Source organism: Epinephelus fuscoguttatus, linkage group LG7, assembly GCF_011397635.1.
Source record: "Epinephelus fuscoguttatus linkage group LG7, E.fuscoguttatus.final_Chr_v1".
NCBI lineage: Eukaryota > Metazoa > Chordata > Actinopteri > Perciformes > Serranidae > Epinephelus > Epinephelus fuscoguttatus.
The window spans coordinates 29,153,019-29,168,879 of record NC_064758.1 but is presented as its reverse complement, the minus strand read 5'-3'; the positions used below and the strand labels follow the sequence as shown (position 1 = coordinate 29,168,879).

Here is a 15,861-nt window from a genome sequence, read left to right as displayed (position 1 = left end):
ATTTTGCACAGAGCAGTTTGTGATCTTGTGAGAGAATTAGTCACCATGACCAAACGGGGGTTATAATCTGTAGTGAATTCCTGTCTTCAGTGGCATATTTTACTACTCTTTGACCCAATGGTGAGGATATATATATATATATATATATATATATATATATATATATATTTTTTTTTTTACATAAAAAAGATTTGATTTGCTCTGTACACTTACAGTCAGACTGATCTGTGCTTATTCCTTTTCACAACACCGTTTGGACCATTCACTGTGTTATATTTCATCAATAATTCACCTGCAGTAAAAGCTCCTCTGATACAGATGAGTAATATTCATTTTTTAAATAGATTAAGATTGAACCTGCCATGATTCAGGAGTGAAGAGAGATCCACACACTATAATAAAACACTGACTATTACCCATCTACCCTTTCCCTGTTCAATGTGTGCTCTTGGGCCAGTGTGACTCCCCTGGTGGCGTCTCCAGCACCGACACTCACTCACATCCACGCTGCCGAACGGCCACATTATTTACCCTCAGAGCAACGCTGCCCTACCATGCCTCCACATATTCCCTGTGTGTGTGTGCTCACCCATGACAGAGACGTCATACTCAATCAGGAACAGAGCTTCCTGGCCGCTCTGCATCAGCATGGTCAAAGCGTCGGCGTGCTTCTCTCTGTTTAAAGGCATCCCGTCGACGCTCAATACTCGGTCTCCGGCCTTCAAAGTGCCCTCTCTGGAGAAACGCGGGAGGAGAAAGGAGGCAAAATAATAAAACACAGGCGACCGGCTCGAGATGCTCATACAAGCGTTTAAGCACCAGTCACAGTAAATCATTAAACAGTTCCACATGAGTGTTCCCTCCCAGGTGAGATGAAGGATAAAAGAGATAAGCTGCTGTAAAGTCTTTGATGGTGAATTATGTTTGCTCCAGTGTTCTGGTGCACTTGGTTTTCGTAGGGAAAAGTAAAATGTTGCATTAGCCTCAGGATGAGCGCTGCCCTTTCTGTTTTGAAGATGTTTTATATGTGTCACAGCCACAATTTCAAGTGCCGGCCTGAGCGTAAAGACATAATGTGCATAGAGATGCAGTGCATCTAAAGCACAATTTTCAATCATCTAATCCCATATGGCTGCGCATAAATAGTTTCATTGCTGTTTTAGTAAAACACTTCCATTAGTCCATACATCTAAATATAAACATATAGAAATATGCATGCACGCACACATACAATCATTTGAATAGGCTCATTCATGCATGATCGAGACTCATATATAGCTCCGCATGTATACACACAAACACTAACTCATCTAGCCACGTCCTCACCTGTCAGCAGGACCTCCAGGCCTGACGTATGTAACCACCAGAGGACGAGACCTGCGCCAGTCCTCGTGGAAGCCTCCTAAAAACAAACAAAACACACAGCATAAATCAGTGCAAACAGCTTATTATTTCTACTGATGGATTAGCACAAAAACATCCAGTCCACCTACCTCTCATGACGAACCCGAAGCTGTTTCCCTCCTTGTGTAAACACACCTCTATGGTTTTGGTTAAGACTCCTGTGGGGTTCTGGACTAAGAGCAGACAGCAAAGGACAGACTCAGGAAATTAATGCTATGATTTACTAGAGCAGTGTTAGCAATGTGGAAGGCGTTCACCAAAGTTTGATTATAATGTCATCTGAGTGTGTAAGTGCTGAATCTTGAGAATGAACAAAGCATTGTGGAAATATGTTTAATTAATCTCAGTGGGGAAATTAATTCTCTGTATTTGACCCGTGCTAATGATTTCAGAGCAGTGAGCAGCCACAGCGCAGCGCCCGGGGACCAACTGTGTTTCTGAGGCCAGTGCCTCGATCGAAGAAACCCAGTAAGTATTGATCTGGTGATTTGCAGGTCGAAAGATGTCTAGATGTTGAAGTTAAATCGGGGCTAATTTTGGCTGAGCATTTATAGATGTCTAGGTTATTTTGATCTGCACCACAAATACGTGGTAGCAGGAAAAAACTAATTGGCACAGAATGACCAAAACTTAGTAACATTTGCTGCAAAAAGGACAGCCCAGAGCATCATTAAAGAGACAGGTCATCCCAAAAATAGCTCTGTAGGTAAGAGGAAAAATATTTATTTTTGATTTTGAGGTGAACTTTCCCTTTAAGGACACCTGCTGCTCCACTCATGCTCTCTTCTTGCTCCTTCCATCTAAAAAACATTACCGGAGCATCAGATCACACACCATCTGTCTCAGTAACAGCTTCTTCCCTCAGGCAGTCAGGTTGCTGAACAGTTGACGCATCCAAGCGCATTGCACATTGTTGCTGTATATTGCATGTACTGTATATTGTGTGTAGTGTTCCTTTCTTGTTGTCTGGGGATGTGTGCCCTTTGTGTACGGCAGAGTCCCACTGAGCACAAGCATTTCACTGTATTTTTAATACACAAGACAATAAAGTTGAACTTGAACTTGATATGTTAATGCTACAAAAGTACAGTGTTTTGGAAGATTTTACCTTTTCACCAAACTTTAGCCCTAGAAATCATAAGACGGGCCTTTCTTTTGGTCTACAGCCTTCACTAATCAGCCTTTTTATTAATCCATTTCCTACCTTTGTGCATTTGAGCACTTTCTCTAAACGTCTGACCATGTGTTGCACTAACAGGCTCAATATTCAAGCTGAACTTCACCTACCGAATGGAGGCAGCTCGTACTCCACCTCCAGCACAACTCGCTCCCCGATGTTCTTCAGCAGGCTGATGATCTCATCGTGGCGAAGCTTTGACAGGTTGATGCCATTCACTGACTTGATGTAGTCGCCTACATTCAGCTGGTCACTTCTGTGGAAAGTATGGACATATCATCAAGATTAAAGTTGCATTACAAGTCAGGCATAACTGGAAACTGTCCCGGGGCCCTAAAAAGCTGCAGATTCACTGCATGTCACTTGGTTTTTGGAACTGCAAGTTTGAGGGGTTTACTTATAAAATCTGCTGCAGGTCGCTGTTCTTTTAATTCAAGACTATTTCCCGTTCTGCACTGTAACTTTTATCCTTGTGTTTTATACCTGATTTATTCTATTTATAACTTGTTTTAATTTTGTATTCTCTTAGCTCTTTAATGACTGTTTTTAATTGTATTTAAATGTCCTTTTGTAATGTGTTTCTTCTGGCACTCTGTATGTAAAGCGCTTTGAGTTGCCCCGTTGCTGAAATTTGCTTTCTAAATAAACTTGCCTTGCCTTAAATTCAAAACATCTATAATGTGAGAGATGTGGCTTATGGCATCAAACCCCACAGAGTGTTTTCAACAACTCTAAAGAGCTTTTTAGCCATGTTTAGCTCATCTATTGGTTTGACAGTGCACACCTTTCATTTTCATCTCTCTAAACTCACTGTAAGCCACCTGTTTGTTACAGTTAGGCCCAACCATGGATGGATTACACCTTTTTGACGACATTAGGTCTGGTTCTTGAACTGGGTCCTTTCAGGACTGCCGCAACCTTGGTGCCATCCAGCGAACCAGCCCGCGTTTCCACCAGTTTTGATCAGAATCATCGTAATCAAGGATGCGCCATAAACACAGAGCATTATACAGTGCACTACATAAGTTACCAGCAATAGCAAGATGGCGGATCGCATTGATTAGCCTACCTGCAAACTTTTGTTCTGTTACTACAGATATCTGTTTAAATCCAAAAGCAAGTATGGAAAAACGGTAAATAAGATCACTGCATGATATTTTTTTAACCAATGATTACTCTCTTAACGTCTCTGTAGTCAACTTCTCCATCCTCTTTTTCCCACCTATAGTGTGGCAAGCCTAGTGATGTCGTCACAGCTCGCACTTCAGGTTAAGAAAAAACTGCTAATTTTTGGTTACAGCTGGGAGCCAACTTTTCAGATTCTGAACCAATTTATTTTTGGTCAAATGTCAAATGGTTCAAAATTAGGTGCAGGAACCAGAACAGAACCCAGAAAGAGTTGTACCGACCAGGAAGAGACTGAAAACGACCTCAAAGAAACATGATGTGACTTCAAAGAGATTTAAAGAGATAAAAAGATGCAAAACAGCTGTAAAGAGACAGAGAGACTCACAGTGACTATAAAAAGGGGCAGAACAACCACAGAGACACAAAGAGACCACAAAACAACCCAAAGCAACCATAAAGAGACTCAAAATGACCACAAACAGACACAGAAATAACGTGATGTGTGATGACTACAGAGAGATGCAAACAACAACAAAGAGGCTAAAGAACTGTAAAGTCTGTGTGTCTTGCTCCTATGTAGGAGAGGTGGCAGGTGTCTGAGAGTTGACATGTCTGTGCCTAGAGGCCCATTGTCTTATAATGCACCCATGGGCCCATGAGCACATTTTGGAACCGGGATCCTCCAACAAGTTGATCCGGTAATGATCAAAATGAGATACAACTGTCTGATGTAAAATTAATATTCTGGCTGTTGTAACTGTGTGTAAGAGGCAGAAATAGAACAAGTGGTTGCTTGTATTAATTTGTATCCAATGATAACTTTACTATTAATCTCTTAGCAATATGTAGATTAACACACAGAGCTGTGCAGATGACTGAGTGAATTCTCTCCTCCTCAAACTCAAATGATTGTACATGCCGTCTCACATATGACATTATGAGTCAACACACTGCTCGTTGGAGGGCTAATTAATTAAATAGATGTTCTGCCCTGCCCACCCCATCTCACCTTTGGGCTACTGCCAATCAGCCGTGACAACAGACAGAGCAAGACGACTTGACCAGCAGAGCCGACCGCTGGCCTGTCATCCGGTCCGGTCCCATCACACAGCCTCACTGCCAGTCTCTCTCCTGTCTGTCTGTCTGTCTGTCTGCGTGTCTCTCCACCCAGTAAATTAACTAGCACTTCCACACAAGCATGCACTCAGCTGTGGGAAGACAAGCTGCTTGGAAGAATTAGCACAGTGTCTGTCTTTAAACCTCTTTGGACTTGACAAGCGATGGCATATTTGGCCAAGACATTTTCAGAGGGGCTGTGTCATTCCTACAAAACTGTGTGTGTGTGTGTGTGTGTGTGTTACACTTCAGTCACACGCTGCTTAATCATCATGAAACGTGAGTCCTCTGCTACATTTTCCCCTCATGTGGTTGATGTTGGGGAAAATTAGTTTAATGGTGTTGACATCTGGGAAAATTTGTTTAATCAAATCTTAATTAAGCAAAAAAAAAAGGTTCACAAAAGACTTATGTTGAATAATTACCCCCTTGCAGTGATCTAAATCAATTCATAAACACGTCTTATATGGTTTCTTGGCTCTTAAGTGTGACAGCATCAACTTGATCTAACCCAACGCCTACAGTCCTGCAGTTAAAGCGAGCTGGTGTAACTTTGCAACACGTGCACGTTTTTTGGGAGCAGAATAACAAGTCCGGACAGCTCGGTGTGGTTGCCAGCTTTTAACCGCATCACAGAGCAGTGATCTCACCTGGCAGCTAGCCCACCTGGCCGTAGGTTTGACACTCTGGGCTTGCCGTCCTTATCGGAGCCTCCGGAGATGGTGAGGCCAAGGCTGCTGCCTTCCCTTTTCATCAGGTCCACCGTGGTCACTCCTCTGTACTCCTCTGCTGACAGATACAGACACAGGCACAGATCCACAGTCAGCATTAGTATCCGCTTGACAGAATCGCCCTGTCTGAGAGGCAACTTAAGACTTTTTTTCTTCATCTTTCTCTCCTGAATCTCTCACAGAAATGCCCTCTGACACACGACCACATACTTTATTTTCTCACTTTCCTGTCCTTTCCTTGTTCTTTCAAATCTCTCAGTCTGAGTGAATCTTTGTGACGGGCTCAGGAGGAGGAGGAGGACGAGGACGAGGACAGAGTCCATTTTATTAATAGCACACTAAATACTGATAATGAAAAGAAATGCAGTGTATTATCACAAAAGGGGCACTCATTGAAAATTACAGTGAACTCATCAGGTCATACAGTCAAATCTAAGTGTATCCTTAATTGATTGAAAATGGGTTTCTTGATGGATAAGCGGCGTTATAGTGTCATCAGAGGACTCATTCTGTCTTGTGGTCCACATTGTGCTGCACTGTTAAATCGTTCTACGTGAAGTCTACCAAGAGTGGTTTAGTGCAAATGACAGGTATGCCACACAAGCATTTTTTTCACCTTATCTAAGCATTCAAAACAGTGCAACATCAAGCAAAACACAGCAGACACATGGCTCTGCACGCACACGGACAAAAATGACTCTTCTTGTTTTTGAGGACGCGGGAGCATGAATCAGATAACAGATAGAAAATAAAATGTCACTTTTGACTGGATTGTACCTGAGAAGCTGCGCCTGCAGGACGAATGGGATTGGTCAGCTGCCCCGGACTCCTTGCTCCCCTTTGAGTATGGTCCTTCATCTGAAGAGACAGCAGGGAGGTATGGAAGTGCTGTTATGAAGCAGCTGAAGCTGTGGTGACATGTAGGGAAACTCTGCAGCAGAAAGCTAAGTGAACATCCATTGCACATCATGACAGCTGCACACATGTTAATGCTTTGAACTGCACTCTGGGTAATGTGGGGGCTGTGGAGGACAGAACTTAGCCAACATTCATCCATCAGGCATGACTCTCAACTTTAAAACAGTGATCAGCCTGAAATCAGGACCCTGGAAGGTCACTCCAAATTGTTTCCACAATCCTACAAAAGGTTCAAGGGCTTTAAATAGCTCCTCTCTGTGTGCAGCAGAGACCCTCGAAAACCATTAATTTAACACAAGAATACATTTGCGGCGAGCTTGATGTATGCAGCTACTAAAGCATGGGAATTTTCCTGAAGGAACAGCACGCAGTTAATGGACTGTTCGGGCATGGAGAGAAAATCATCATTTTCATGTCATTTACAGCAGCTGCTACAGAACGCTGGGAAATGTTCAATCTGCTCTGCAGGGAAACTGATTTTTTATTTTCTACCCACAGTGGGACCCACTGCTGACAGAGCACAGGGCTGGCCTCAGATTAGCAGAGCCACGGCTCGGCCATCTGAACCTGAATGGAGCCACACAAGCACGTCAGCAGTCACAGTGATGAGGAAACGGACTTGGCACTTCTCTAATCCTGTCCACTGCGGATTACCTTTTCAGCTGTCCGGCACAGTGATTGAACATCATATTACTAACTTAAAGATAAGCTGTGCCAAGGCCTCTTTTTAAGAGTGGAGGGGCCATGTTGGTGCCTCGCACTACAGGCATCAAACTTATGGAATAGTCTGGATTTCTTGAAGTGGGGTTGTATGAGGTTCTTATCCAGAGTCAGTGTGTTACATACAGACGGCAGCAGTCTGCATGCCCCACGTTTGGAGAATCATATGGGAGAACCGTCACGAAAATTAAGCAATATACTGCTGTGGACCCTTTATTTAATCAACGGCTTCGGTTCCCAATCTGTGCAACTATCAGAGCCACCAGACTCCATTGAGGAAAAACATTAATTTTATCTCACTGAACACGGGAGTTGCTGCTCTGCTGCAGCCTCCATCAGATAGTTTGTCTGAGTTATTGTGGGACTTTGGTGAATCAGAGCTTACCCTTTTTAATGCCAAAGTCGCACAATAACACAAACAAACCATGTGATAGAGGCAGCAGTAGACCAGCAGTTCCTGGGTTCATCTATGCTAAATTACTGTTTTTCTCAATGGAGCATGGCTTTGAAGAGAGTGACATAAGAGCTTCAGTTCCTGGTTGGAAAGTCTGTGGCAAAATAAAGTGGTCCGTGGTTAACACAAGTTTAAGAGACTTTCGCGTTTTGTTCTACCACATAAGCCAGTATATACCCCACGATGAATTGTGAAGCCTTCATGTGTCTTATAAAAGGGGGGTTGCTAACAAGTGGCTCAATGAGACTGCACAACATCATCACACTGACCACAGCTTTACAACGTCATTGTGGTATGGATTTTAAATCATGTGACTGTAGTGTACTGTAAAACTTCAATTAAAAGCCCAGTTCCTTTTATTAGCCCAGTGTGGCTACACATTTTGACAAATAAACGCCTGTCTCAAATAGATGCCTAGTCTGGTTGCCAAGCAGTTCATTTTTCTTTACAGACGTTCTTTGCATGTATAAACACAGGTTGATGGCTACCTCAAATGATGTGTCCATTCCTTGATTACCCTGTAAGTTATTCATATTCCTTTAGTCCATAAGGGTCCTCAGATCAAAAGAATCGAAAGGGTTTTTCATAAAAAAATAGTTGTGAGGATTGTTTAACAGGATAAAGTGGTGATGTGTGTATGCCGGGTGCCGTAACTCTGTCTTTCTCTGATGCGCTGTCTGCCTGGGCTACTAATTGAAGATTTAATACACTATGGAAAGATACCCCATACAACCCAACTTCCAAACATCCGAACTGTCCCTTTAAGTCACCACAAGCCAACAGTATCTTCTCTGATTGTGCAAAAAACAGATTTTAAAAACTTTTTTTTTCTAACAACCCATATATTCAGAAACTGTTTTTAGAAACCAGATGTTTTAAATTTGTTCGGCGGGAGAGACACAGATATTAGGTGAGGTGAAACGGACAGGTGCACGCTGTTTATGGCGGTAAGTTAACTTGGTACTTTGTTATCTTCAACACCAGACTAACATTGCTGCAATTTGCGTCAAAAATATTAATGTTAGCCTACTTCTTCTCAGAATTACAATATCCAATATGAGTTTACGTGACACGATACACTAATTTTTAGACAAAATGTGACTTACACTGTCCGAAGATGTCATTGACTCCGATGAACCGCGAAATAAACGCCCATGAATTAGCATCGTTAGCCCACTCCTTGTAGCTAGCTCCGAACTCCCTTGATAATCATCATATTTTTATGTTTTCTTCAGTGTCACAGTAATCCAGTGGTAGTTGTCTGCACATCCATGAGTACACTGCAAACAGGGACTGCTAATAGATAATTCGGCATACTTGTAATGGCGTCAATTTGTCTAAAAGTAAATACAAATATAGGCTAAATTAATTAGCACAAGTTGTAGCCCGCAGCTAACTCACCAATCCACATTGTACTTCCTGTTTACTTCCTTGTTTACATCAAGGAGTCTTTACAGATTCCTTGGTTTACATCACCTAAAATTTAGGCTGCGATTATCTATCAAACAGGAACAAGACAAAGAATAATAACTGGAGTGAGAAAATCTATTTTAGTCAAATTGACATAGACATATGTAGATAAATAGACAACGTGTTTGGGCTGCACGATAATTTTTATATTTGATATCGCGATTATTTATCACGATTTTTCATTAATTTTAGGCACAAGGTTGTTTTTTGTTGCAGTTTCACATCTTAATAAACAGAGCGCTGCTTTCACTTCCATGTTGTAAGCTGCTGTATGGATAGGATATTGGGCCTCATGCAAGAAGTGATATATGAACAAATTTTCTCTTACTGTTGTTCATATCCACAATTTGTTTTAATTTTGTTAGTACACATTGATTTCTGGGATTCACCAATGTTTTCTTATATTCTCTCTAATGTTAGGAAAGAGATAATTTTATAAGTGATCAAGAGCATTCTTATTAAGATAAGAGAAAAACATCTCATTTTCACAGTCTGTACATTAATTGTGATAGCATGGATACATGAGTTTTAAATGTGAGGACCATAAAAATCGATGAATATATTATAATCAAATTAAAATTATATGTTTTAGATGAGTTATAATAATTGGATTATTACATATGTGGGCTAAAGATATGTTATTGGTCCACTGATCCCAATTTCTGTAATTTCAATTACCGTAAGTCCGTCTGCTAAACAGTGGTAGAATGTAGCTAAGTACATTTACTCAAGTATCGAAGTGCAAAGTTGAAGTACTTTTACTTTACCAGATTATCATAATCTCCTGCAACTATTCCACTCCACTTCAGAGAAAATATGAAACTTCTTACTCCATTACAATTATTTAATAACTTTAGTGACTTTACAAATAAAAATCTTTGGGCACAAACAACATAAAAATATACCAGTGCATCTGAAGCGATTAGTCGATTGATTAGAAAATTTATTTTCAGCTATTTTTATAATAATTTAAGTCATTTTAATGCAAAACATTTAATAGTTACAGCTGTTTTTCCATTTAATTAGTTTATTTTTTATATTTCATTGATTAGAATTTTCTGCACTGAGTATTTTTACTTCAATACTTAAATACATGATCCTGATTGTACTTACTTACTTTTACTTAAGTAACTAGTCAATGCAGGACCTAACAAAGTATTTTTACAGAGTGGTATCAGTACTTCTTCTTTTGTAAAGGATCTGAATACTTCCTCCACCACTACTGCTCACATGGTATTTACAACATTACAAATGTTTTGCCAATTTTTCCCTCCCAAAATCACGTTTACTTTGTCGAAGGTTATTTACCAGGAAGTCAGTTTCACCACTTACAGAACTTCTTACAGCCTTTTTTTCCAGTGGCAACTCTCCAGTTCTTGGGGATGTGCCAGAAACTTTGCACACATCACAACACCTGTCATTATATAGTGTTTAGGGGGTGTTACCTTTGCTGATAGGTGAGAGTCATCTGTCAAAAGAGCAGATTTGGATGGTAAGAATGTTTCGTGCATCTGGAGTTGACTTCTCTTGTATTTTCTCTTAACAGAAAGTGAGTATTTTAAGAGAATGTTGCTGCATGAGGCCCATTGTCTCAATTTCGTCTGAGGTGTGTCCACACTGTCCCCAATCAAAGTCAGCTAAAGCAGGATCTACTTCCATGTGCTCTAGAGGTCTGAAATTAGACCTGCCAGTTAAGACGTAACATCCCAGTCCTGACAGTATATCAGTTTGACATGAACAATACCATTCCCCATTCTCCCAGTTAAGTCTTGTGTGCTGATTTGTAAAGACTGAGCTGGGGGAAAAAAAGTACTCTGAGGGCATCAAACAGACTGCATTGTCTCTGTCTGCATCGAGTTTCCACATCTGCCCAGCTGAAGATGAGGCCTTTAGACAGCTGAGAGGCATAGATCCTTTGTCAAACCTTCTCTGACCAGAAACCTCTGGGCAAGAAAATCCAGCTCTCTTCAGTCGGACCTTAACAACAGAAATGTCTTAACTGGTCTTGGCATATTGTGGCAATGTATAGAACATACATATGCATACTATGGTATTTCACACTAATTTACACACATCCTTGCACAAATATTCTGTCCAGTAGCTGTGAGGCACAAACAGAGTGAGTGACACATCACAAACACATCAGGCCGGGCAAAAGCCTCGTAACCACGCGGGCTCCTGAGGGCCCTGACAGTCCAGCAGCTGTCATTGCAGTCAAAAGGCAACATTAGCTCTGGGTAATGCAGACCCCAACGCTCTGCACGTGACTGAACGCCACTGTACCATCAAGCCATCCCCCAGCCATTCTCCTCCAGCTTAAAATAACCATCATCTAACCCTAACGGCAGGAATTAAAATCAGGATGGAGATGATTAATAAACAGCCTCAACTATTGTTAAAAAAAAAATCTGTTGTCTTTGAAGAGGAGGTTAGTGAATGGCTGATGGTTTGCCAGAAGAGCTGTGCCTAAAGGACCTCGGAGCACTGCACGGACTAAAATAAAATTCTGTGCTGCTGCGTAAATATGTGAGTTAATTAACTCCTGGTTTAATTCAGGGCACTGTATGCCATCCCTCTTGTTACCAATCAGAATGTAGGTTAAATATGAGGGCGGCACTCACATTGACAATGAAATCATAACGCTATTTTCAGATGTAAAACTTTATTTATAAACGGGGGCCCTGCCAGACCCAGTTTACGTTGCTATATCTGCCCCAATTACACATGGCAGGATGGTATGCAGAGCTGGTGGTCAAGTCCTCTGACATTTATCTCCAATCAGAACCACTAATACATGCATTGCAATGACTCTACATGAAATTATTCTGCATGGATTACAAATTAGAGGGGATGTTTTCCAGCTGCAGTGGCTGTCCCTCAGGTGAACTACACATTTAAGACATAAGCCGCTCTTTACAGGTGATCCAGGTGACACAAATCCTCCACTACAACACTCTGCAAAGATCAAAGTGTGGCGCTCTCTTACCAATGCTGTTTTTGGTGTCCCTCCTCAGACCACACAGCATGGCTGTAGTTTAGTCAGCGCAGCCACCCCTCGGGAAGTAACCTTGCTGATCTGTAGTAGTGGGCAGAGAGCTGAGGTTCCACCTGAGGTAAAAGGGGCTCAGCCGCTCAGATAAAACACCATCTTCATTTCTTCACTCCTCTGCCAACATTTCCTTTAACCTTTGTCCCCGTTTTTAAAACCAAGCGAGGAATTAAGCTCTGGAGGGCGAATCTGATCCTCAGATGGTCTCTAGTTCTCCTCTCTATTTAAACTTAGTGACAAAAAGATGTTTTTCTCAGTCCTCAAAAACCTACCAAGCTCTGTTTTCCTATAAAATCCAAAGCAATGGTTCATGTCCTTTTCTTGCCATCTTGCCGTGGTTCCATTTTTGAGCTATCCTCACTAATCAGCCGTCCTTTTCCAGAGGGTTTATCATCCCTTGTTCATACACTCACATGAGCTCACACATAACCCTCCTCTCTCGTACAGAGCGGCAGAGAGTGTGTTTGCTCTCTGTCTCCCTCCCTCTCTCCCCCTGCCAGAGGGGTTCAGTGAGGCAGGCACACACGATCGTCACTCCCTCCCCCAGCACTCACACACACACACACACACACACACACACGCACACAGACACACACACACATACACACACACACACTTTATCCACATTTCCCACCAAGTCAAACACCCCTTATATGCACATCCTCAAACCCACCCACACACGTTCACACACACTGAGATAAGACACGACACTCTACACACTCAACTCTCTGCACAATTAACACCACCTGCACATTCATTGTCAGACTGAGCCCCGCACTGTGTCATGTTTTTTCTCACATAAAGACTGCACCCATTTTTTGCACAGCACTAGTATCTCTCCCTCACACACTCACACACATACGCACATCCATATTAGCATGTGCATATGCATAATTCCTGTGCAGAACAGCTGTGTGTTTGAGATGTCTAGCTGTTGAAATGTTATTCATAAAAGTGCAGTTGTCGTGCACAAAGCTGTGATGACAGATTCTAACTGTCATACTGTGGTCAAGTGAAAGTAAATGAGTGTTGTTAAAACAGAAGCAAAGAAGGAACACTTCAAATCTGAGTGACTGTGTGAAATTGGGCTGCAACTAAAGATTATTATCATGTCAATTAAACTGTAGGTCATTTTCTCCCTAGAAAACTCCCTGTTATCCTTTAAGCACTCTGATTGCACCTTGTACTTCACATTCCCCATTAATCAATTTGTTTTTTGGTCTATAAAATGTCAGAGAGTGGTGGAAAGGTAAATAAGTGTTTCCCAAAGCCCAAAACAATGTCTGCAAATGTCTTGTTTTGTCCACAACCCAAAGATGTTCAGTTTACTGTCATAGAGAAGTAAAGAAAACACAAATATTCATATTGAAGAAGTGGAAATGAAAGGATTCTGACTTTCCTTCTCTTAAAAAAATCACTTAAAGCGATTAATTGTTTATCAAATTAGTTGTAATTTTATATGGATTATAACCAATCCATTGTTTGCTGCAGCTTTAGTGTGAGAGTTAAATGCATCTCATGTTTTCCCCTCAGGATTTTGAGAGGACCCTCTACTAATCCAGGCCCCACTGAAGTCCCTCCACCCAAACACAGAGGGACTAACTGGTCTGCTGACTGACCCGTCGCCACACCTGTCAGACCATTTGCCATGCACACAAGCCTCGACGCCTGCCACTTCCTGACCCCCACTGCAGCCACCATCACCAACCACAACAACAAACGCCCTCCTCCAACCTCCCTGGCAGCTCCTCCGGGCCTCGTCTGCCTCATTTGTTCTGGTCACTGCGAACAAATTGTTGTCATCGTTGAGACTTTGTAGGCGGGTAAGTAAATCAAATACACAACATACAACACCAGAATACACGCACGATGTAAAATTACACCCTCTGTTTCTACAACTGCTTATTTTACAGATGCGTAAAGTGATTACAAACAAACATTTCCATGTTTCTACCCGCTGTTGCGCGGAGCCTAATTAGTCAGCTGTTCCAGTGGACACAATACTCTTCGGTGTAGATAATTTCCTCCGAGACTTTTGTCCTTAATACCCCATTTACAATGTGAGCAAGCACAGTCTTTCAGAGCGAGACTAATTAATTTCCAGCACAATAAAGAGAATCGCGAGACAGAGCAGTGTGTTGGACTGATAAAATCCCCAGGGAACAGGGCGGCAAACGTCGGGTTATAATAAAAAATTGACTCTTTTGCACCTCCTGTAGACATTGCTGATGTAGAGTGAGTGATGATGCAATTATTTGATTAAGAGAGCAGATTTTTTTGCAGTGACATTGGCATATAAATAGAGGTTGGGAACACTAAAGCTAAAAAGAAACAAAGCAGAGCAGAATTTAAAAACACTAAACAGGTGCTGAATATTTAACACCTGCAACTTTGTTCACTATTTAGAGCAGCTGTGTAAATGTTTCCACTCTTTCATCTACAGTACTGTAATAATTACCCCTCTGCAAACAGCCTACATTCCATTAAACACAGACAAAGTGGGTATTCTAGGCAGGAGGCCCTGAATCTCTTAACCCGCTGCTCAATCAAACTGACCACACTGCCATCTTATGGTGATGAGATCCAGTTGCAAGTGAAAGTCTAAAAAGCAAAATGACTAATTCACTTGTCAGCCAGCACAGATCAGTGTGTGACAAAAAAAGAGCCGGAGGATAAGGATGTGTCACACACACTCATGCTTCCAGTTTGCAGCAGGGTTCACCTTTAAGGTCGGCCAAAAGCCCAGATCTCAGTCAAGCGAATGCTCAGTTAACAGGCCTGCTGCACACAAACAACTCACGTCTGTTTCTAAATTCATTCAGGTGATGTATGTCGGGGGAATGACAGATAAACTTAAAGAAGTGGAGGCACCAAAACTCCTCTTTTTCCTGCATGAATTGGCAGAACTTTCAAGTCTCACATGTCTTGTTCTAAAATATCAAAGGCATCAACTGCATACATTACCATTTCCCCAGAGATTACGCAGCCCTCCCGTTGGCTTTTACCTTTGGTTCTCCCTCTGATGATGCCCAGCCGACATCTGAGAGAAAACGAGAACATCCTCCTCTTTCCTCCGGCAGACCGGCTGCCTTTCCTCAGGGAGTCTGTCTGAGGGAAAGCGAAGGAGAGCTGCTTGGGAGTGAGGCGCCCCTTTCCAAACGCTACCCTTGCTGACATGTTCATTTTCTGACCAGTGACAAGGAAAAAACGGATCCTGTCCTCTTCCTGACACTCTCACCATCTCTTAGACATCGCAGTCTCTGCCCGTCCTGCTGTTCTCGTGTTCTCCTCCTTCTTTGGAGAACTTCCAGTCCTCTCAGGTGCAAAACCCGCGCCACAAACAGGTGCAGGTTCTTTAAATAAAGGAAAGATTCAGATCCAACACTGTGTCTGTTTTTCCCCTCAACCAGCATTGGTAACTCACTTCCTTCAGTTCCAAACAGCCACAAGCTGACTGGCTAAATAAATGTTATGTTTTTGCATCTCTGGCAATGTCAGTTTTGCAGGAACAGATGGCAGAGGGCTCAGGGCTGTGGGGCACAGCTTGCCTGCCAGAATGCAATGGAAACTTTCTCTGCAGGGAGTCGGCTCTGCAACATCGCAAAACAATATACAATCTGAGCTGGCCATTTCAAGACTTGTAATAACAGTCTTTTTAATCTACTGATATTACACCAGAGTGTCAGCTGTGGAT

At 42.0% G+C, this 15,861-nt stretch overlaps 1 protein-coding gene across 7 annotated transcripts in view; it reads right to left on the bottom strand.

Moving 5' to 3' along the window:
• Positions 1 to 15,629, bottom strand: part of LOC125891936 (glutamate receptor-interacting protein 2-like) — a 45,683-nt gene extending 30,054 nt beyond the window's left edge. For 3 of the 7 annotated variants that reach the window (XM_049581546.1, XM_049581549.1, XM_049581553.1), the window contains exons 1-7: positions 15,173 to 15,629; positions 6,334 to 6,414; positions 5,476 to 5,614; positions 2,692 to 2,837; positions 1,494 to 1,577; positions 1,327 to 1,402; positions 590 to 735 (exon numbers count right to left, since the gene is read on the bottom strand). In XM_049581546.1, the coding sequence (XP_049437503.1) occupies positions 590 to 735; positions 1,327 to 1,402; positions 1,494 to 1,577; positions 2,692 to 2,837; positions 5,476 to 5,614; positions 6,334 to 6,414; positions 15,173 to 15,350 (850 nt within the window). In that variant the 5' untranslated portion in view covers positions 15,351 to 15,629. Of the gene's footprint in view, positions 1 to 589; positions 736 to 1,326; positions 1,403 to 1,493; positions 1,578 to 2,691; positions 2,838 to 5,475; positions 5,615 to 6,333; positions 6,415 to 8,754; positions 8,982 to 12,104; positions 12,609 to 15,172 lie in introns of those variants that run through there. The other 4 variants (XM_049581548.1, XM_049581550.1, XM_049581551.1 and 1 more) reach the window with 4 other exon arrangements.
• Between the last annotated feature and the right edge of the window lie 232 nt (positions 15,630 to 15,861).